General features: G+C 44.3%; 3 protein-coding genes across 7 annotated transcripts in view; 2 read left to right on the top strand and 1 right to left on the bottom strand.

Annotated features, from left to right (window-relative positions):
- Positions 1–3387, top strand: part of abcc8 (ATP-binding cassette, sub-family C (CFTR/MRP), member 8) — a 39765-nt gene extending 36378 nt beyond the window's left edge. For both annotated transcript variants that reach the window (XM_084018059.1, XM_084018058.1), the window contains exons 36-39: positions 99–202; positions 1820–1953; positions 2563–2625; positions 3100–3387. In XM_084018059.1, coding sequence (XP_083874185.1) covers positions 99–202; positions 1820–1953; positions 2563–2625; positions 3100–3237 — 439 coding nt within the window. In that variant the 3' untranslated portion in view covers positions 3238–3387. The remainder of the gene's footprint in view (positions 1–98; positions 203–1819; positions 1954–2562; positions 2626–3099) is intronic.
- A 761-nt stretch (positions 3388–4148) lies between these two features.
- On the top strand, positions 4149–5637 carry kcnj11 (potassium inwardly rectifying channel subfamily J member 11). The gene has a single exon (XM_084018085.1). It carries the CDS (start codon positions 4318–4320, stop codon positions 5479–5481), a length of 1164 nt encoding a protein of 387 aa, XP_083874211.1. The 5' UTR covers positions 4149–4317; the 3' UTR covers positions 5482–5637.
- A 7902-nt stretch (positions 5638–13539) lies between these two features.
- Positions 13540–23141, bottom strand: part of mob2a (MOB kinase activator 2a) — a 52845-nt gene continuing 43243 nt past the window's right edge. For all 4 annotated transcript variants that reach the window (XM_084018092.1, XM_084018091.1, XM_084018090.1 and 1 more), the window contains exons 2-5: positions 20439–20599; positions 18785–18878; positions 15952–16076; positions 13540–15407 (exon numbers count right to left, since the gene is read on the bottom strand). In XM_084018092.1, coding sequence (XP_083874218.1) covers positions 15088–15407; positions 15952–16076; positions 18785–18878; positions 20439–20599 — 700 coding nt within the window. In that variant the 3' untranslated portion in view covers positions 13540–15087. The remainder of the gene's footprint in view (positions 15408–15951; positions 16077–18784; positions 18879–20438; positions 20600–23141) is intronic.

The raw sequence follows: 23141 nt of genomic DNA, 5'->3' as shown, positions 1-23141 counted from the left end.
TTTTTTTTACTTTTGGGTTTATGTTGAAGATACATCATGTAGCTAATAAAGTGTATTAATATGTGTGTATGTGCCTGCATGTGTGTTTATGTGTGTAGTTTCAACCTGGACCCAGAGATGAAGGCTACAGATGAGATGCTCTGGGAAGCTCTGGAGATCGCTCAGCTGAAGCCTGTTGTTAAATCCCTCCCAGGAGGCCTCGGTGAGAAAACCTGTAGTTTGTATTTTGTCTGTTGGTCTTTGTGAGGTTTATTCTTTTTAAGGGTCCGAGGACAGACGGAAACTTACACTGCACCTATTGTAAATCCTTTTGAGACAAATTTGTACCTCGACACAAAGACCAGGCTGCTGTATCAGATAACGCATGAATCTTTTAACTCCCCGTCTGAGCTGTACTATGTGTGTCGCTGCTCCGTCCTGTACGGTTTTACAGACACGGTATTCTTAGCTCACTGCAGGTCGCAGGAGACCTGACGGTTGCAGACTGCAGCAGTTTCACCATCAGAGCAGATATTGGCTGAGAGCCATGTTCCTCTTCAACAGACTTAAAGACACAGTTCACCCCCAAATTCAAAATTACATGTTTTCACACCTAAAGTGTTTTTTTTTATCAATCTTTATTGTTTCTTTGTTGAGTTGCCCAGTTTTGGAGATGTCTCTCAAATATAATGGATTATTTTTATTTTTTTTAATCATGATTTGGTTACTCAAGATAATCCAGACCTGGGTTTGAGCTGTTTCCTGTAAAGTATGATTGAAAGAAAAAAGATGAATTATCTAGAGTAAAAACAATCTAGGACATGCTTTTTTGTCCCTTTGACCTACATACATGATGAATGATCGGTATGCTGATGCATAGGGCCTCCTCTCTGCACAGTCTTACTTTAGTTGCTGTTGGATTGCAGTTCATCACTCAGCTCTTCATGTGCATGACGTCCTCGACACTTCCTTTAAAAAAACAGAGAGAAACCAGTCACTACACTGTTGGAATGATAGACTGCTGCTGCTCATGTCACTTGATGTATTTCTGCTTCAGTCAATGTGGCAGTGACACGTGTGTGTGTGTGTGTGTGTGTGTGTGTGTGTGTGTGTGTGTGTGTGTGTGTGTGTGTGTGTGTGTGTGTGTGTGTGTGTGTGTGTGTGTGTGTGTGTGTGCAGCTACCCGCTGCTTTAGTTTAAGCTCAATACGATATTGATCCGTAACCCGACGGTTAAGGAGTAATTCATTTAGCCCTTTAATTAAGTTAAAGTAAGAGTATCTTGTGTCGCATGTAAAGCAGTCCACAGTCACTGCAGTGTTATAAAAGATTGTTGAGGTTTGTGACATTAAAACATATTATTTTTTTACTTCATTATACAGAATATATATTTAATGCTAAACAACAAACATTTAATTTTTTATTTTTCTCCTATAGAGTTTAGTAAAATAATCATTTGAATCCTATTTTAAAACTATTCCCCACACCTCACCAATCATATAAACCTCCTAATTAATTGCCCAATAAAGATGAACATGACAAGAAAGACATAAATCTACAGACTAACCACAGACTGATGGATCACTGGGGAGCAGTTTACTCTTGCAAGCATTGCTTTATGACCTCACAGGGACCCGAATGGAAAATCAATAAGACATCAATCTGGAAGCCAAGAGTTAAAAGCCAATTAACTTCGCCCCTCTCATTTAGCTAAAATAATAGTGCCAAGCTCACGTATGAAGCAGTGTCCAATTTAAATCTGTATACTCTCTATGAATGTACATAATGATATTAACTATTCATATTTATGTATTCTATTTGATGTGTTCTCGTCCCTGCAGACGCCATGGTGACGGAGGGAGGAGAAAACTTCAGTCAGGGTCAGAGACAGCTCTTCTGTCTGGCCAGAGCCTTTGTGAGGAAGAGCAGCATCCTCATCATGGACGAAGCCACTGCGTCCATCGACATGGCAACGGTCAGTGTTGTTGTCTGGGTACAAGAGAGCTCTGTGAGGTGGTGGAAAGGCATGCGGAGGGAATTAGCAGTGAAAGGGAGGTGAAGCTAGCTCACAGGGCCATTTATATCTGTAGGCATGAAGCAAAGAGGAACGCAGTTGGAACCCAGTCATAAAGAAAAATGTACTGTTAATATAATTCTTCATTATGGGGTGATGGTGGGGTCGAATCATTTCTGGGTCACGGTTTGCAGCTTTAACTGAGGCCTTTTATAAATAAGAGAAGGATAAAGACAACCAGAATGGAGGAGGTGGACATGATGCGGAAAAAAAAGACATGGGGGGAAATTACTCATAGCCTGAAGGGAGTCAGTGTTCTTCTACTTCAGACCCACTCCGGAGCGATCGGTCACAAAGAACGATATTTCTAACGCAGCTGCACTGCCCTCCAGGAAACACGGCCGAGCGTTTAATCAGGGGCATACCAAGATGAGGAACGAGAGAGGTGACGGTGTGAAAAATACGCTTCGGCGTGGGTTGAGGGGAACGAAGGATGCTCTTTGATTTTCCTGCCTCCCGCGTGTTCTTATGTTTTTGTGAAAGTAAGTCGACCTGCTTCTGTCCTCACAGGAGAGCATCCTGCAGAAGGTTGTGATGACTGCGTTTGCTGACCGAACAGTCGTTACTATAGCAGTGAGTATCTCTCCCACGCTGTGCCAGGCATTTACAGTAATGCATGCAGCTGCCCCCCCCCCCGAGAGCCGCTGACCTTTGTTCTACACTGCGGATCCAGTTCTTATAAAGTGATGCAAAAGCTGCAGTGTGGACAAAAAAAAACAGTTTCTAACTATTTCTGTGGTATTATTCTGACAACTAACAAAGTAAGGGAAAAAAATATGAATTGGAAATCAGTGCAGATGCCAAATATTCAGGATGGTTTTGCCTCTGAATTTTCATGATACAGTAATGGAAATGATCATCCATGAATATTAAAATATCACAACTCTTTACTTCAGACAAATCAGATAAAAGAAGGGCAACCAGGAACCTGTGATGACTTGCAAAGGCTCTGGTATTTTACTGTGGAGGAACATTTTTCTGCTCCTTAATTTAACAGCCAGTTGTATCACATGTGTTTCAAAAGACTCCTTTCCCTCCGCCGCACAGCATCGCGTCCACACCATCCTGAACGCCGACCTGGTGATTGTGATGAAGCGGGGGATCATCCTGGAGTACGACAGGCCCGAGGCCCTGCTGGACAAGGAGGACAGCGTCTTCACCTCCTTCGTACGAGCAGACAAGTAGCACAAGAGGACGGGAAGCTTTAGAGCAAGACATTCAAAGTGCAATTGTCCAATGAAATATATATATATTCCATTTATTTTTCAATCATGTTGTATAATATTTGTACATAATGAAAATGTTAATTCTTTGTTAATAAAACATAAATTATCATTAAATGATTTAAGTGTTTTTTTGTGCTTGTGTGAGCTGTACAAAACAAATGACAGCAGGCTGTAGACGAGCCAAAGAGCCGGAAACACAACAATGGATGAGTGGCTGCTATGACATGTGATATGAGAATATTATATGGATATCAGAGGACACAGCAGGCTGGTGTGGAAAGAAGCCCAGATATATTTTTTAATGGTTCTACGGGTGAAGAGCCCACTTTCTATTCATGTAAGGTGAAGTTTATGGCTGAAGATGTTTAGTTGTAGAGTGCCCTATATTTAATCCATTATATATTCAGAGCTGCCTGGAGGCCTCTAGACTTAATGCGTAATGGGCCACTCCTGCATTCTCATTGAAAATCTCAGGAAGGGCACCACAGAGATAGTGGAGGGAGGGAGCAGGCCTACCTCTCCACCTCAGCGTCCCTATATCACGTTACCGAGCTGTGGTGAAGTGGCGAGGTCAGCACAGACTAACTGCGCCACTAAAGCCTGCCTTCTCATCCAAAAGGTGATCAAACTCAGCTCAGGTGGCCCGTAAACGCTTCCCGCATTGACATTGTACATCTCACTGAATATCCGAGGCGGGTGGGTGGACAGGACGAGGCGGTTTTGGCGCATCTATTGCCCGGTTGGTGTGTGTTGGTGTGTGTTGGTGTGAGTGACGGCGGCAGCTGCGGAGCTGCAAGAAGAATATTCTCCTGAGACTTCACGTTTGTGGAGCGCCTGATCTGGAGGCAACGTGAGGAGCGCGCATACCTCCAGGAAAACGGACGACAACAACTCTCGTCCTTGCGCCCGACAGCTGCCGAGGAGCTGACCGATTAGTAAAAGGAAATTAGGAGGACAGTAATTCATCTTCAGCAGGACAGAGACGAATCAGAAGATTCAAACGCCAAAAAGGGCTGTGGGTCCATAGTATGGGAGCGCTATGTTGTCCCGCAAAGGAATAATTCCTGAGGATTACTTGCTCACACGTCTGGCTGAGGATGTCTTGCAGCCAAAGTTGTTCAACGCCAAACCGCGTAAAGCTCGCTTCGTCGCCAAGAACGGCACCTGCAACGTAGCGCACACCAACATCCGAGAGCAGGGTCGGTTCTTGCAGGACGTCTTCACCACTCTCGTGGATTTAAAATGGCTCCACACGCTCATCATTTTCACCATGTCCTACCTGTGCAGCTGGCTCCTTTTCGGGATGATCTGGTGGCTCATCGCCTTCGCGCACGGCGACCTGGACCAGAGAGGGGGCGGCTTTGTCCCGTGCGTAACGGACATTCACTCCTTCTCCTCCGCGTTCCTCTTCTCCATAGAGGTCCAGGTGACCATCGGCTTCGGGGCCCGGATGATCACGGAGGAGTGCGTCTCCGCCATCGTCATCCTGATCGTGCAGAACATCGTGGGACTGGTCATCAACGCCATCATGCTCGGCTGCATCTTCATGAAAACCGCGCAGGCCAACCGGCGCGCGGAGACGCTCATTTTCAGCAAGCACGCGGTCATCTCCGTGCGAAACAACAAGCTGTGCTTCATGATCCGCATCGGGGATCTGAGGAAAAGCATGATCATCAGCGCCACCGTGCGGTTGCAGGTGGTCAGGAGAAGCACCACCGAGGAGGGCGAGGTGGTGCCTCTGGACCAGATTGACATCCACATGGACAACCCGGTGGGCACCAACGGCGTCTTCCTGGTGTCCCCTCTCATAATCTGTCACGTGATCGACCAGCACAGCCCTCTGTATGAGCTGTCGGCGTTTGAGCTGCAGCACCAGGACATCGAGGTGATCGCGGTGCTGGAGGGGGTTGTGGAGACCACGGGCATCACCACCCAGGCCAGGACCTCCTACGTGTCGGAGGAGATCCTGTGGGGGCAGCGCTTCGTGCCCACAGTCTCCGAGGAGGACGGCATGTACGCGGTGGACTACTCCAAGTTCGGCAACACTATGAAGGTCCCGACGCCGTGCTGCAGTGCCAAGAAACTGGATGAGGCGGGTGGCATCGCTCGGTTTAAACTAAACGAGGGCGTCACCTTGCGGGCGACTGTGAGAAGGCGGCGGGCCTCCGCGGTGGTCCGCAGGTCCAGGATGGGCTCCGATTGAACTGATGATAACAATGTCTGCCAGCATTTTATATGACAAGTCATTGTTTTTAATGGTTGTTAAATGATAAAAATTACATTTATTTTATAATTGATGTATGTTAATGCGAATCACATCTATCTATGTAGTCGGATAGGCTATGTGCACATCAACAAGCGTTTCACTCAGTGTCAAGCAGTGGCGGCGCCAGGGAGGGGCTTGGTTGGGCTATAGCCCCATCAAGAATTGATAATTGTAATTGTAATTTCTCTTAATTGGTACAGTAGAAATGCTTGATTTTCAGTATGTGTGTAGTCAGAGATGTCCTCAATACAAATATATCAGTATCATTCTGGAATTATTGAGAAAAGTATTCTTATAGCACCCCAAATATTCAGAAATATACCTATTATTTGTTAAATGTAGGACTTTTACTTTGTAATTTCTCTTAATTGGTACAATAAAAATGCTTCATTTTTGGTATGTATGTAGTCAGAGATGTCCTCAACTCAAATCAATCAGTGTCATTCTGGAATTATTGAGAAAAGTATTTTTATAGCACCTCAAATATTCATACCTCTACCTATTATTCGTTAAATGTAGGACTTTTACTTTGTAATTTCTCTTAATTGGTACAGTAAAAATGCTTCATTTTTGGTATGTATGTAGTCAGAGATGTCCTCAACTCAAATCAATCAGTGTCATTCTGGAATTATTGAGCAAAGTCTTTTTACAGTAGCTCAAATGTGGTCAAATATGCAATCTGCATGTATAAATATGGGACTTTTATACTTGAATTTCTCCACATTGCTACAGTAAAAATGCTTGATTTAAAGTATAGTTGTAGTCCTCTATGTGTAGAACTCAAATATACCACCCATAGCCAGGAATTATTGAGCAAAGTCTTTTTACAGTAGCTCAAATATGGGCAACGATGCAATCTCAGGTATAAATATGGGACATTTATACTTGAATTTCTCCACATTGCTACAGTAAAAATGCTTCATATTAAACATACTTGTAGTCAATTATGTGTAGATGTCAAATATACCACCCATAGCCAGGAATTATTGAGCAAAGTGTTTTTACAGTAGCTCAAATATGGGCAACGATGCAATCTCAGGTATAAATATGGTACTTTTAATTTTGCATTTCTCCACATTTGTGCAGTAAAACAAATGATAACAAGTGTTTTTTATTCATCATAGGTGCATGAAACACTTTAATGTAACATTTTATTTTCAATGGTTGGTGGTTCGATATATAGCTTACTGTTCTTAATACCTTTATTTTGAAAACCGGAAGTAATACGATGTTTCTCCGCATTTACCGCAACGCTGAGAATACTGTTCAGTCGAAATTTAAGTGCGGCTGATTTGACCACGGAGATCGGAGTTGCGGCTGGCTTGACCGCGGTGGTTCAGCAGCATCAATTTTTTTTTTCCACCTTCAAAAAAAGTCCTCCCAGTGCGTACTGGATTCCGGCTGGCAGCGCCACTGGGTGTTGTTATATATTCACATTGAAATTCTGACATTGATTTGAGCCCCACCGTCGTATGAGTTAGCCCCACCGTAGTTGAACCAGAAAAAATACTCTGGCGCCGCCACTGCCTTTGATACATGTCACATCCCCCTCTCTCTCCCATGTTTCCTCTCTATCCACCGCTAAATACAAAGGTGCAGGGGCGGGGTTAGGGGATGGCTACTTGGGCTCAAGCCCCGGATGTTTTTGCCAAAGCCCCGAATGTTTACAGTAGGGGGGGGGGGGAAGCTCAACGCGGTTTATGTCAGTCTCCCTCCCCTGACCGCACCGGAGTCTGGTGTAGCCTTCCTGCAGTACCGGAGTCCAGGGGCGTTGCTAGACATAAAGCTCTACTGGGGCACAGGCCCCCTATTACTGAAATCACAAAAAAACATCCTTATATTCCCGCTGCATGTATGAAATGTGCTATATAAACTTACCTTGCTTAGCCCACTATTACTGCCACAGCCATACTGCTGCTGCTAAAACTGAAAGGTAAAAAACGTAGCAATATTCATCTCTAATTCATATTTACTTCCACATTCATTATGAACATGCTCAACATGTTTTTGTTGATTTTGGAGTATCATTCCCACATTTGTGAATGAAGAACATCAGACTTTTGGGGTTGGGGAAAATCACTGTGACTGTAAATCTTACTTTAATGCTGAGCCATCACTTGGTTTACAAAGTACTATAAATGAAATTGTATTCAAATTAAAAGATAATGGGGTAAACCGTCAGCTATCTAACTCCTATGAAACAACACAAAGAGTGATCTGTGATTCAGAGCAGCAGGAATGAGGACTGGTGGTGATTATTGAGTGGTAATAGAAATGTGTAACATGTCGTTGTTTGAGTTACTTACTGGAACGACCGCAACACTGTCAGAAACTACGCGCACTGTGCCGCTTCACGCCGGCTACTGCGGGCATCGGGTCGAGCGGGGCAGGTGGGAGAGAGAAGTGGATCATACCGTGACGTGATGGGGGGGTCTGTTGTATTTTTAAAGTAAACCATATCCTGTCTTTGGTTTTTTGACCATGTTTAAGCTTGTCAAACACGGACTTGCGTTTAAAAAACAACATGACTGATGTTTTTTTTTTGCATTTATCTATGCGTGTGCGCCGCGGTGCCCCGGCTAACACTGCCGTGCCGTGCACGGACCCGGACCACAAGGTGCACGCCTCAGCTTGTATTTTGGGTTAAACTGCGTTGGTTTGAGATTGTGGATGAGAAAGAAAATCCATTATTTTACCGTTATTATCAATATAAATGAATCCACTGCCAAATATAGTAGCTCGTTAAAACTCGAACGGGAGATTTTACTGGGGCACGGCAGATCAATACCGGGGCACGTGCCCCAGTAAAAGAGGTCTAGCGACGCCGATGCCGGAGTCCAACAGAGAGGCAGCAGCAGCGGGAAAGTAACCTGCGTTCATAGCCTGTCCTGCCAAGAAGAAGTGTGTCCTCTCTCTCTTTCCTGTGTTGATTCCGCCCGCGGGTTCAAATCGACATGTCAGATGGACGTAGCTACATGATGGACAGAAGAACGTTTTTCTCGGTGGCGCAACGACCAACAATTAACGACCAACGTCGGAACAGATGTTTTAGGTCTGTGAATGTTAAGATTAATACTCGGTGTGTGAGAAGTTATTGACTGACAAAGTAGTATCTTTCAAGTGTGCAGGTGGCCGAGTGGTTAGAGCGCATGCCATGAATACACGTATACGCAACCGACCCCGGTTCAAATCCAGGCTGGTGGTCTTTTGCTGCATGTCACACCCCCTCTCTCTGCTGTGTTTCCTATCTGTCCACTGCTAATAAAAGGCATCTATGCCAGAAAAAAATATTTAAAAATAGAGTTTTTGCTAGATGGTTTTCATTACTGTCAGTTGTAATAACAGTTAGCATACGCAGAATATATGCCAGAACTTTGCGCATACATCTTTCGTCCCTCTGGGCTAAGCCTCGGATCTCCCATAATCCTAGATCCGCCCCTGCAAAGGTGTCTATGCAAGAAAATAATCTTTAAAAAAAAAAGCCTTGATCATATTGTTAAAAAAAGGTCATGCTATAGCATGTCGAAAATTCACGAAAAAGTCAGTCAGAATATATTCAGAAAAAAATATTTAAAATTGTTAAAGAGTCATAAAAATCGCTCTTATCGCTTGATGCACCAAGTCTCAGTGTAGTGAGTCCAAAACAGCCATAAAAAGCCATGATCATTTTTTTCAGGAAAAAAAAAAGTCATACTATAGCATGTCGAAAAAAAAGTGAAAAATCGACAAAATTCATAAAATGTTGTAAAAATGATGTAAAAGTCCTAACATATGCTTCTATATCGCGTGTCAATCAAAATCTGAGTGTAGTGAGTCCAAAACAGTTATAAAAAGGCTTAGTCATATTCCCCCCCCCCCCCCCCCCCAAAAAAAAAGTCATAGCACGTCGAAAATTCACGAAAAAGTCAGTCAGGATATATTCATAAAAAAATATTTAAAATTGTTTAAAAGGCATAAAAATCGCTCATCTTGCTTGACGCGCCTAGTCTCAGTGTAGTGAGTCCAAAACAGCCATAAAAAGGCTTATTCATGGCAGGCAGGTGGTTGAGTGGTTAGAGTTCATGCCATTTACCCATGTCTGCATATTGCAGCAGCCTCAGGTTCGAATCCCGGCTGGAGATCCTTTGATACATGTCACATCCCCCTCTCTCTCCCATGTGGAAAGTGCGGAGTTCAACAGCACCACCACGTCACGTCGTAACGGCATTCAGGCAGCTGCGGTGACAACTGTCACTGATCTGGGTTAATTAACAGACTGTACTGTCCGTACGTAAATGTCACTCATGTGAGTCCGCTTTTAGTGTATGTTCGACACAGAGACAGCAGGCTACTAGCTTGTAAGCTACCTGGCTCTAGCAGTTCGCGTTAGCGGCTTATAGTCACTCACGTTAAGTTAACGTTAGTAAGCTGGTCAAAATTGATCATGGATACATTTGTTTTTAAACGTCGTCGGACGGAACAACCGATGGCGGTGGCGGGCGTGTTGGATAAAACTACGGACGCACTGTTGACACCTGCAGGGGAAGATGACCACTCGGGTCCCGGCTGTTAACGTAACTATTCACGTTTCGCTGTCCCTCTCTCTCTCACTGTGTGCGTGTTTATAGCTGCGGGAGGGTGTTGTCAGCGCCGCCGCCAGGATTCAATTTCAATGTACGCACAGAAACGGCAAATACAACAACAAATGGAAAAATACTTTTTTAAGACAAAATCTAATGTTTTCAGTATCAGTGAAATCAGTAGTGTATATCATGGTGATAGGCCCCGGTGCAAATAGTTTTTTGTGCCCTCCATCCCCGACCTAAACACAAGCGCACGCTTGTGAGCACTCCACGCACGCACACACACGCTTGGACTCACACGCACAGTACGGTATGATAACTCTGCCGGCCCGGGGAGAGAGACATGCATCGGCTCGGCCCACAGTGCTCAGCAGCAGAGAGGTGACGAGACTAGAGCCGAGCTGTATTGTGTAGTGGAGAGGGGCCAACACACGCTATGCGTAATTGCGCACACACGCGCGATCGTCCTCTCAAATGCGGCGGCATCCGGCCCGGTTCAGCAGCATCAATTTTTTTTCCACCTTCAAAAAAAGTCCTCCCAGTGCGTACTGGATTCCGGCTGGCAGCGCCACTGGGTGTTGTTTTATATTCACATTGAAATTCTGACATTGATTTGAGCCCCACCGTCGTATGAGTTAGCCCCACCGTAGTTGAACCAGAAAAAATACTCTGGCGCCGCCACTGGTGTCAAGGCATGCAGTGAGAGAAACTACTGTTTTAAAGGAGTTTCTAAAGGAGTCTATTACAAGGAGTCTTGGTTTTTATTGTTTAAGAATGACTGCATGAATTTAATAGCGATAAAGGCTTGACACTTTTTTACAAAAGGGGGGCCCTGCAGAAAAAGTTTGGGAACCACTGGTATAGCGATACGTAAACATTTAATGGAAAAAGTCACACGATATTATGTAAAAAAAAATTATAAAAAAAGTCACTCTAGTATTTCGAAAAAGTCACGAAAAACGTTGTACTTTAGTATTTCGAAAAAAGTAGCGAAAAAAGTCATAGTATAGTATGTTGAAAAAAGTCACAAAAAGTCATACTTAAGAATATCAGAAAATGTCATATGTATGTTGAAAAAAGTAATTAAAAAAGTCATTGTATAGCAAGTCAAAAAATGTATTGTAAATTGTACTGGCTTCAATTTACAATGCATTTTTTGACATACGATATGACGTGCTGTACTGACTTTTTTTTATAAAAAAAAATGACATACCATACTATGACTGTTTTATAAAAAAAATTGACATACCATACTATGACTTTTTCGACTAACTGAAATTTCACTTTATTTCATGACTTTTTTTGACATACCACTTTTGCTTTTTGTCACTGTTTTGGTGCTTACTACACTCAGACTTTGCCAGGTATATGATACGAACGAGATCATTTTTTCGAGAATTTGCGACATAGTAAATACAGTATGACTTTTTCCCCCTAAAATATGACGTTGGCTTGATGTGATTGTTTTGTACTTACTACACTCAGACATTGCCAAGCATATGTTGCGATGGGTTTTGTTACTCCCGGTCTAGGGGCAACCTGAGCGGAATATAAAATTTGCTCTCCCTTTTCCCCAACTCCCAGAGACGATGAAGACCAGAAGATGCAGTCCAAAACACATATTCATTTTCAATAAAAGGTTCAGGGTGACCACGGCCAACACAACAAACAATAGCTCTTATTTGAAAACTATTTTACCAACAACAAAAATAAGAATAAATTAAAATACAGGATTCTGACCTGCTCCTTAATATAAACAGGAGAAAACACTGTATATATATATATCCCATGAGAAGCGATATATATATAGATACCGGTATATAAATAAAGGTATATCAAACCATGTGTAAAATTAGTCAAGTTCCTCTTGAAAAATATCATGTTCATGAGTCAGCACACAAGACTATCACATTTCTTTCCTCTTTCTAGGGGCGTAAGCAGAATTTGATATGTGGGGGGGTCCTGTTAGGCGGGGGTCTGGGGGTCCTCCCCCTGAAAATTTTGCAATTAAGTAGATGGTATACTGACATTTTTATAATGCCTTTGCAATAGTAGTTATATAACTCACTAAAGAAACAACAATGTGGGGGGTCCTAATGACTTCTTTCAATACATGGTGGCAATGCCCAGGCATAACCCCAACCCTGACCCAACACCAACCTTAACCTTAACCCTAACCCAAACCCAATTTTCACATTTCTGCTTATATCTCGGGAACGGAGGGCCATAGAGAATCGGGAGTGGTTGGCGTCTGACCTAATTCAACCCTTCTGAACACACATCTTTAGCCCGTGTCACTATGACTTGCTGTTCCAGAGATACAGTAAAAGAAAAAAGAAAGTAAAAAAAAAAGGAAGTAACACCAACCCTAACATGGCATGGTGAGTGGTATCTAATGGGAGTTTTAAACACTGGTCGAAGACCTAACCAAAACTCTAACCCCCTAACCCTGTAGAACCAGCTGTCATGGTGAACGGGTGTCTGCTTGGAGTTTTAAACACTGGTCCGAGGCCTGCAGAACCAGCTGTCATGGTGAATGGGTGTCTGCTGGGAGTTTTAAACACTGGTCCGAGGCCTGCAGAACCAGCTGGCATAGTGAGTGGGTGTATGCTGGCAGTTTTAAACGCTGGTCTGAGGCCTGTAAAACCAGCTGGCATAGTGAGTGGGTGTCTCCTGGCAGTTTTAAACACTGGTCTGACGCCTGCAGAACCAGCTGGCATAGTGAGTGGGTGTATGCTGGCAGTTTTAAACGCTGGTCTGAGGCCTGTAAAACCAGCTGGCATAGTGAGTGGGTGTCTCCTGGCAGTTTTAAACACTGGTCTGACGCCTGTAGAACCAGCTGGCATGGTGAGTGGGTGTCTGCTGGCAGTTTTAAACGCTGGTCCGAGGCCTGCAGAACCAGCTGGCACAGTGAGTGGGTGTCTGCTGGCAGTTTTAAGTGTGGTCCGAGGCCTGTAGAACCAGCTGGCACAGTGAGTGGGTGTCTGCTGGGAGTTTTAAACCCTGGTCCGAGACCTAACTGTAACCCCAACCCCCTAACCATGTAGAACCAGCTGTCATGTTGAGCGGGTGTCTACTGGCAGTTTTAAACTCTGGTCCGAGGCCTGCAGAACCAGCTGGCACAGTGAGTGGGTGTCTGCTGGCAGTTTTAAACTCTGGTCCGAGTCCTGCAGAACCAGCTGGCACTGTGAGTGGGTGTCTCCTGGCAGTTTTTAAACGCTGGTCCGAGGCATGTAGAACCAGATGTCATGGTGAGCGGGTGTCTGCTGGCAGTTTTAAATGCTGGTCCGAGGCCTGTAGAACCAGCTGGCACTGTGAGTGGGTGTCTGGGTATTCTCTTACTGATAAAGTGTAACGCATTTGATCGTGAAGCAATGAAAAGAGCGCCCGTGATTTACACAAACATGTCGAGACAAAAGACACTGAGGCAAAGTGGCATTTCTCTTTTATTAGATTACAATCCGCAGAGCTTAAAATATTAAATTGCTTTTAACTTAGTTAATAATTAAAATACATAAAAACGAGAGCCAGAACTGAAGAACCCTGCAAAAAAAAATAAATAAAAAAGGAGAATTATAAACCCAATCCTCCTCCATACAGAGGCTATGTCTGACAGAACCCGCTTGCGATTCTTTGTACAGTAAAGTCCAAGCAGACTGTGCATTTTCTATACATGTGTAATGATACCATTATTGTTATTATTTCTGAACTAATTTTCCTCTGATAATCTTAAAAAAAAAAAAAAAAAAAAAAAATTTAAAGGGAGGTAAAAACAATCAACCAGGGAGTGGAGATATTTAGTTTTGCACTGGGAGTTCTGGTGACTGTTAAACAGCAGCGCAGCTCCGCACCATCTACTCCCACCCCTCCATCTCTGCCTCTCTCGGCCTGCAGACATTACCTCATGTCTTTGTCCTTCTGTGCTGCTTGAGTGGGTGTCGGTGGTGGTTCAAGGGGCTGCTGCTATGCTGAACACCATCAAACAACTCTGACTCACCCTATGGGCACCGGTCTGTCTCAAAGCATCGACTCTCTGATCAGATTAAATATCTATCATACAATCTTTATATTTTCTTCTCGTCTCCCCGTTTCTGTTGCATTCTCTTCATGTTTGCTGCCCTCTATAGGTAGGCTCTGGGACATTATCTATTAAGGGTACACCAGGTGATTATGTGACTATAATGTAGTTAAACACGACCAACGTCTGTCATATGAAGGACTGAGCAGTCTGGTGAACAAGGGAGAGAGCATGAAAAAAAAGAGAGTAACTTCTCTCTGGCAGCAGTGACGTATTCTCTCAGGTCCTGAGCAGGAAGCGCTTAATCATCCCACACATAAACAACCCAAACAGTGATTGGCTAGTATCGCCCCATCAGGCAGTAACGTGGCTCCCTACTGGCCAGCGTAGTGGCCGTGCGCCTGCAGGCTGCCTCCCGCCCGCTGCAGAACGGGGGAAGGCCGAGCCCGCAGGTGAGGAGAGACGACTCTTCTCCACACATTAACAACACTGTACAATAGTAGGTCGAAAGCAAAGCAGAGCCCCCTTCCTGTACTGTATGTTAGGTAGAGGATCGAGGGAGGTGAAGGGCCGCTGGACACACTGCACACCTCCCCACAACAAAAAATAAAACTGAATAAAACTTCAACAAAAAAAAAAAAAATGAAATAAACCAAAAAAATAAAACATACACATACTTTTTGTTCCTAGTTTAAATTGCAGAGAAGATGGGAGGGATTTGCCCCTGGGAGGAATGCTCACGCCAATTCCTGCTGGCATGACAAACCCCTCCCCGCTACCCCAAACCCCCCGAAAACCCTCCCCCCCCTCCTTCCGGCTGGTTGGTGTCGTAGCGAAATATAAGGGTAGTGGAAGGTCTTTAAGTCCTGCTGGCACCGAGGAAGGGGGCCAGGCTGTCTTTCCTTCTCTCCTCTATCTTATCTTCAATCACCCCCGGGGCTGCTGTCTCACCACCGGCCCTGCTCATCTCTCCGTCACGTGGTTTTGTGAAGAAGGGGAGGGCACTGAGGCGGGGGTGGAAGGGGCTGGGGTGGGCGCAGGTGGCGGTGCAGGGGTGCAGAGGACTTCGGACAGGTCATCCATGATACAGGTCTCCTTGGGGTCGACCAGGTTGAATTCCCTTACGAAAACGATGAAATGTGCATACAGAGTGTTCAAGTGGCCCTGCAGGTCCAGAGCCACCGTCTCTTTAAAGTGCGCCCAGTAGAGGTGAGCCAGCACATGGAACAGGTACCGGCAGATCTTCTTTACCAAGGACTCAAAGGAGTTAGGGAACTCTTTGCCTGGAGGGAGAAAAGGGGAAACAAAGAGGAGGGACTGGATTAGGCTCAGGAATCACCAGGAGGGAGGAAACAGATTGTGTTGTTCCATAGTTTTTTATATTATCAACCAACCAAAGACCAGCATCAACAATGTGTTTATGTCTCTCTCTAAAAAAAATATGGTCACATATATTTTGGTCTATTCGTGGAATTTGTCGAGAATAAGAAAAATAAAAAATAATTACCAGTCTTATCCTTTAATGACTAAAGGTCTAACCCCAGGCAATTTGAATAATTTAAAAGTTTGTTTGATCAGTTGATAAACTTGCACCATCACTGTGGTAATTTGCAAAGAGCATTTTTCTAAACTACTTTATAATAATTTATTCCTAATGTTTGATCAAGAAACAGCAGAAAAATTGCTAGTGAAAACGATTGTATGATGCAGCCCTGAATAATATCAATGTCATTCTTTTTCCGATTTTCTGTATCCATCTGAAGCAGCAGGGGGCAGCAGTACCACATCATTTACTCGGAGTCAGGAAACCTTCAGGAGGACACTCACCATATTTTGTGGGAAAGATTTCCTCATCTGTGACCAGTTTCTGACAAAGACTCATTACGAAGTCGACATATTGTGGAGCGGTGCACTTTGTCTTCTTCCCCCTCTCGTCATACCAGTAGTATATTCTACAAAGACAAAGACAAAGATAGCATGTAAGACACAAGCGTGAACCGAGTTTTAATTAATCATAATGAATGTTTAAGAATGCTTGCGGTTGAAACAGCTGAGCAGAGTATTTCCTGGTACACACATCATTCAAACATGTAGAAGGAAAACAACAAGCAGGAGAGCTCTAAAACATATTTGTATGTAACATCACCTGACCTATTTCCTCATCAAGGAAATAACCCATATAGTGACGTCTTACTTACTGGATTACAAGGTTAAGAATGAAGATACTCTAGCTTTCACACTGGCACAATCGTGGCACCAGTTTCTTAGCTTTCATTCATCTTGGGGCTCGAACCCGGGGCTTGTAGAAGTACAGCATCAATGGGAAAAGGGGCTACGTTATCCCAGGGTAAACTGTTAGCTCAGGGGCTAAAGATCACCGTTATAGAGACACTGACCCTGCAGTCAGTCCTGCAAACATTTACGGAGTGGGTGACCCACATATCTGAACTGTAGGCGTACCGTGCAGGTCAGCGCTACAGAGCTACTCATGCTAGCAGGTGAGCAAACTTAAATAAAATCGATGAACTCTAAGCTAACCAGGGAGGAGGAAATTAAACGTGACTGGTAAACACAAAGAGACAAAAGGCCTGCTGACTGATTAGCGAGCCGGAAAGGTCAATTAATGAGCTGATGGAATGGTGAAAAAGAAAAATGTGCGTGCAGGTGTTGCCGTTTGCACTCCGTCTGGGAGGATGTGGGGCAGACATTACAAATCCTGAGGAATGTAAAGCGTCCACACAACTGACCTGCATGAGGGGAACCGACTGACCACAGCACCAGGACCAGACTCTGACAATACACTTACTCAATCAGGATTAGTGTGTTTGAGACACAATGACTAATCTACACACCAAATAACACGCCTTCTCCACTTCAGCATACCCACCCAGATATCATTAAACTATGACCGTATACAGTATGAAGCACCGCTGCAGAGGCTGGTTCATTTAATGTTTACGAACACACCTTTAAACAACATCTCAAAGATTGCAGCGAATACACAACTAAAACTTCATGTAGACAGATTCAATGTTTGCAATCGAGTTACATGACTACTTGAGTAGTTTGTCACCTCTTTGCAAATAGGAAACTAAATATTTGATAAGAGATTTGTAGCGAAGCTTAGTGAATCTGTGTATTTTACCAAACAAAATGGATCTAGCTATAAGAACCCAATGCTAATGAACGGATTGAGCATATAACCACACGCACGCACGCACGCACGCACGCATGCACGCACAGAGAATGGGTCTAAATAGCTACCAAATGGTTCCGTTCCCTCATAGCTCATGGAAACATTTTCTTCCAAAAATAGTGCTGAGCTCTGCCTTGGGCAGGGATACTGACGCTGCTGCGACTGTGGCTCAGTCAGTTTTTCACCACAGGAGGGGGGCGCGGGTGCCAGGTCCTGCACGGGCAGGAAGGGGTGGGGTGCAGGCCAGCGAGGAAGGCACAATCATAAATGGTGGGCCTTGTCTTAGAATCACAGTTTTAACAGTGAGAGTGTAAGTCAAACAAAAATGCATTAAACATTTTAGTGGAACCAGAGTGGAGGCGTCAGACAAACTAAGAGTGCAATGTGTTTTTAGGTCATTGCCTCGGTTTTCTACAGGTCAATAGAGACAGCAAACAAAAACACGTTAATCTGCTCGTCACATACTGCAGGCGAAGCACGTCTGCTGCTTCCATTTCTCAGGGTTTGGGTCCCTAGCTTCAGGTGAGCAGCAGTGGAAAAACCCACTGTTGACTCAGAGCAACTGTCATGTGTGTCATTTCTCAGTAGTTGTGTTGTTTGTCATTGATGTCATTGTCATATTTTTAACCAGGGGCAAGTGCGTGGGAGAGCGCATGAGCTTGAAGACTGCATGTAATGCGTTAAGAGCCGCGTAGTGAGTGTTGTGGCGTCTCAAAGTGTCGGTAATCAGGTTTTTCCAGCCTTCAGTATACATAGTGGGAATGACGGCCTCTCTCTCCAACGACAAGGCCTCACACATGAAGACTGCACCGCACCCTGACAGGGCAAACTAGTCGGATAAACGCTTACAGTTAGTCACCTCCCCTTCTCTTAACATGGCATCAACAGGCATGTTGATCACAGGCAGCAAGAAACACAGGATGGACAGCAGGGTTTAACAGGTAAAGCTACACCATGTTTTCAGACTCTTGCTGCTCTGCTCAGTGGGGTTCTGCCTTTAAATCCCACTCAGAATCTCTGCATCTGCTTCTACATTATTAATGAAAATGGACAGTGGCAATTAGCATTTTCCTGACTAGAAAACAAGGTATTTCTTCCGAAGAACCGCACAAAACGGAAGCCTGAAACCTAAACAATAATAAAAAGTGAGCTAGAGATGGTAAGAAAGAGGGAATTGGACATTAAAAAGACCCACTTGATTAATCTAACCCAGCTGCAGCACAGTCAGAGCAAGCATGACAAGTAAATATACAGCTCGCTGCAGCACATTGAAGCTGCATGCCGCACATTTCAAGATGGACCGTGTGAGAACTAGTTAAAAGAACAAAAATTAACCCGAGTGCACACTCGTCCCTCGCTGACCGGGTGAGCATCCCTTGATGAATTAACCAATTTCTGATGAATTAACCAATGGGCCTCGGCAGGTGAACGATAAATAAACCAAAAGCGTTGGAGATAACTTACGTGTTGCAGGCCGTCATGGCTTGACAGGTGTCCCCAGTGCAGAACTCTGAGATGGTGCTGTACTGCAGGTTGATAAGATTGAAGAATGTTGTCGCTGTGGTTGAGAGAGAAAGGGAGATTTCAGACCGCATTAATCAGTGTTGGTCATGTAGTACACCAGAATAAATCATACGGAGAACACACTCATATGTTTTTGTCCCCTGCAAGGATTTAATAACTTAAATACTGCCATAACATCAAAGAGGACTGTGTGCGTCACGTCACATTCTCCAATAGATGACGAGGACACACCCTACATTACTGCATACTGCAGCGTATTTGTCCCTGTGATCAATGTGACAGGCAAAGTCACATGCACACACTAATCTATCACATCCTTCAACAGCGTGTGAGCCGCAGAAAAAGTGGAAATAATGGAAGATTTTTTTCGCAACCATTTAAGTCCGGTCACTTAAAAGGTTTTTCTGTCACGAGGGAAACTCCTACACAACCTGTTATGCTGCAAAACAAAGCATTAGGCCAATCTGGGGTGTTTGCAGTGAGAAGAAATGTATCTTACAGCCTAAAATACTTTGTTGTGACGTACGCAGAGATCTATCTGGTATGGGGACGCTCCTTAAACTGTTGTAGATAACCGGCTGAAAGAATTCCATTGCTAAATAGACCATCTAATAAAACAGTTTGACGATTTAAAATATCATAATTACATGAATTATGAACAGAATGTGGCGTATCATGTAGATAATATATTGGTATTAGCTACACTTTGTTGAACCCCCAGCTTATGAGCCTTTAATATGCTGAACAAATCTACTATAAAGTGAGGTATTCCTTTACATGTTCACTTTATTTGGTGACTTTTCTGTCCCTACACAGTACCTGTAGCTCTACTGATATGTTGTATATGATTTTCCACCGATAATCATGTATCACTCAAATTTCGCCTCATTTCTTTTCATGATTGATACAAACTATTTAATCAAAAATAAATCTCTCACCCCTATTGTTTGTGTTCATAACATGTGAAAATATGTCCCATCTGTTTTATATAACAAAGCTGCATCAGTCTAAAATAAGAAGGAAATTATGCTGGCTTCTTTCTCTTTTGTTGCTTTTTCCCTTGCGAGCACCTGGTTTGGATATGAAACCAAAACAAAGTCAGAGAGACAGACAAAATAAAGAGTCTCATAAGATCGATCAAGCAGTCCCGCTGCAGTGAGCTTACAAAACTCGGGAAATGATGCTCATAATGACGATCATAAATTTCAACATGAGCTAAAAAGGGCGCTGGCAGTAAACAATGATGTTGAAAGAAGCGGCGTGCAGTGTTACTGGGAACAGGCTCAACGCTGTGCCAGGCCTGGATCACGTTAAGGACTCGACTCCTCAAAAAAGAAGAAAAAAAAACTCTTGGAGGACATTTTTAATGAGTCGGAGCAAACACAGTGCTTGAGTAAATATTTGTTTATGTCATAATAAGATAATATGCCCTTTTCATATTTGAACAATGTCCATGTTAAATTGCTTACAGGCTTAGTAACAGCAGTGGTTTATATCGTCTGTGCAGGATATCCTCAGCCATGTGTGTGTTTGAGCACGTCTACGCATCCTAAATATATTCATTCTATCATTGACAACCGCCATAGTTACTCACTGTTGCTGGCGAGCCATTCGTTGAGGTCTATCTCTCTGGGCAGCACCACAAGCTCCTTGAGGTCAAAATCCACCACGCGGATTTTTGTGTACTCTAGCTCCAAGTACTGCTTCTTCTCTTCTGCCGGAGGCTTCTTTCCATTTGGCTTCGTCTTCGACTTCCTGCAACACACGAAGAAAACGGAGCAGGTTGAGGAGCTGCAAAGGACTTGATACGGGCAATAAAATGAAATAAATAAGACGGGACATTATGTAGACACAAAGGCATGAGCTCAGGCAAAGATCGATAAATCACAGACGACTGAAATGAATAAATTACAAAGCAGACACTTATTGTGACTTTTCCCAAACCGAACTGCGGCAACCGTATCGGACCAAACAAAGAGTGCACTGTTGCTGTACCTGACCCCTAACTTGACCTCTGACTTAATGTTAGGTCTATAGCTTCCACACAGACGCCCGTCCCAAGCGTCTTGTACTTCCACTGCTAGTTTTAGCACGGGGATGTCACATCACACTCTTCCTGCACTTCCAGGGCTGTGACCTCTCCTCCCCCAGCCCCGGCTCCCTGTCTGCATCAGTGGACGCGCTGCAATCTGGGGTCAAAGTTTGAAAGGTCTGATGTACTCGCGAGACAAATAAACAGAGGCACAGTTGTCTGGGACTGACGTGATCGATTGCCCAACAATCTTCCTTCTCTCCAAGGTTGTCCTTGTGCTGTAACGGCTTAACTCCTGTTCCATGCATCTTTATTCCACTCCATCTTGACTCTGTTAGCGTTGTTTGGGTTTGCTTAAGGACAAGGGAGTTTCACTCAGCTCCCTGAATTTACTGTGCTTTTGTTGACCCTCATTTCCACCCCGTCTCGAGCTCAGACCCTCAATCTCCAGTTCTCATCCCTCCTCTCTCTCCGAACTCTCTGTCTAAACACAATGATCCAGCCATGTGTTCTTGGCTCTCGCTTTTTTCGCCTTTCCCTCCCAGTCACACGCCCAGAAGACGGCAGCACCGGATCCCGGAGCGACCGGAGCCGTTCCAACAGCGCTAACGATGAGGCCTCATAAACACTGTTTTCCAGCTGCAGCCAGCACCCTTCTCACTTTCACTCAGGCTCTGCTGTGACTATCGCTGGACTTTATGGGAAAGAAGCAATGAGTGGTGCACATGCAACCAGATATTACAAACAGATTTAGAAAGAAAGGAGAAAAAAAAAGGGAAGAGGGGGGCGAGAGCAGAGGACAGAAAGGAATGAAGAGAGGAGGTAGATTGAAACAAGCCCAGCTGATATCCATGGGAACTAATAAACACTTACAAAACATGACAGAACTGTGGAGCATGGGGCCTCTTGGCCAGAGCAGTGTTCAAAAGCTCAGTTTAATTCCCCTCTCCAGGAAGCATCACCCTGTTTTCCACCAGCAAACAAGGGAAGGCATGTCAACATGTGGATGCATTAGGAGACTGTTTGTATACGTTTAAGTTTCCCCCTTTTTAGACCGCCGTTGTCGTATTCCACTCAGGAGAAATGCTTAGCTGCAAACTTGCTTTGGGCCTCAATAGATCTGAAGCAGCAACACTTGCACAATCACGTCCACGGACACACGCGACACCGGTCAGGTTCTAATTAGTCGGGTAATGATTCTCAATGTAGGCGGCTCTTCCTATCAGGCAGCTCCTGAGCACGTTTTGGCCTCATTGAAAAACCAAGGACACTGCAGGTTACAACGCTGGTCAATTATTAATGAGGGGCCACTTTCTGTTTCACCTCTTTTCTCCTGTTGCTGTTGCCTCGATATCTTCCGTTCCTTTAGGCTCGTATGCATTTTCTCCTCATGGCTGCAGGCTCACCTGTGCAAACAGACCCTTGTTCAGGGTCAAAAGCCTCAGGCCTCATAGTTCCATCCTCGCCCTCTCTTTTCATCTTCATGCTACCAACTATTATCCTGTCCCATCAGCTTCCCATTTACCACACCCAGTGACCTCAACTCTGACTAACTTTAAATTTGAGTAATTAGGGTGAAATATATATTTTTCCTCTCGTCTCGTTCCCATGCCTGTTTTTCCCCTCATTTGTTTAATTTCTCCTTATCTCTGTCTGCTTCTTTTCCCCCCTCGAACAGACAACACCCCTCTTCCTGCTCATGAGAGCACAGATTGATGTGGTCCTTGTGGTTTTGCGCTGTGAGCTACATGTTCCGTCATGTGAAACAGCTTTACCCAAGGATGGAGCTTCATCCACAGATACTGTCAGCTCTCACAACGTTTCAAAGGCCCTGCTAAGCCCCCCTAGAAAAAACCCCTTCAGCTTCTGTAAAAGGTTCAAGTCAGTCCCCCCCCCCCCCCACCCCCTTCCTTCTGAAAACATTCTGTTTCACTGAGCTATTTCCTGTCTCGTTCCCTCTGTAATTTCATCATTTTCCATAAAAACGCCTCCTCCACCTCTTGTGAACATTTGTGTGGTGAGGGGACGTGAAATTCTGGAGCCATTAGTTTATTTTAGGATAAAGAAAACTTCCTCCCTGCCAGCACTCCTCCCCTCATACGTACATAGCCTGTCTTGATTGCCACACACACACATAGCTTTGTCTGTTCTTGGTAAAGTTTTCCCAGGCAAGTCTTTGCCATAAAAGGCAGCAGATGCCTCTTTCGCCCTCACCAGATCAGTGACTGATCAGGGCAGGCCAGAAGGCAGAGGTGGAAGGGAAGG

Source organism: Eutrigla gurnardus, assembly GCF_963514095.1.
Source record: "Eutrigla gurnardus genome assembly, chromosome: 9".
Lineage (NCBI taxonomy): Eukaryota > Metazoa > Chordata > Actinopteri > Perciformes > Triglidae > Eutrigla > Eutrigla gurnardus.
The sequence above is the reverse complement of the archived record's forward strand: the minus strand, read 5'-3'. Positions and strand labels throughout refer to the sequence as shown.

Bases quoted from the DNA above. Each gene is read 5' to 3' on its own strand.
- kcnj11 (XM_084018085.1), top strand. From the start codon at position 4,318: ATGTTGTCCCGCAAAGGAATAATTCCTGAGGATTACTTGCTCACACGT.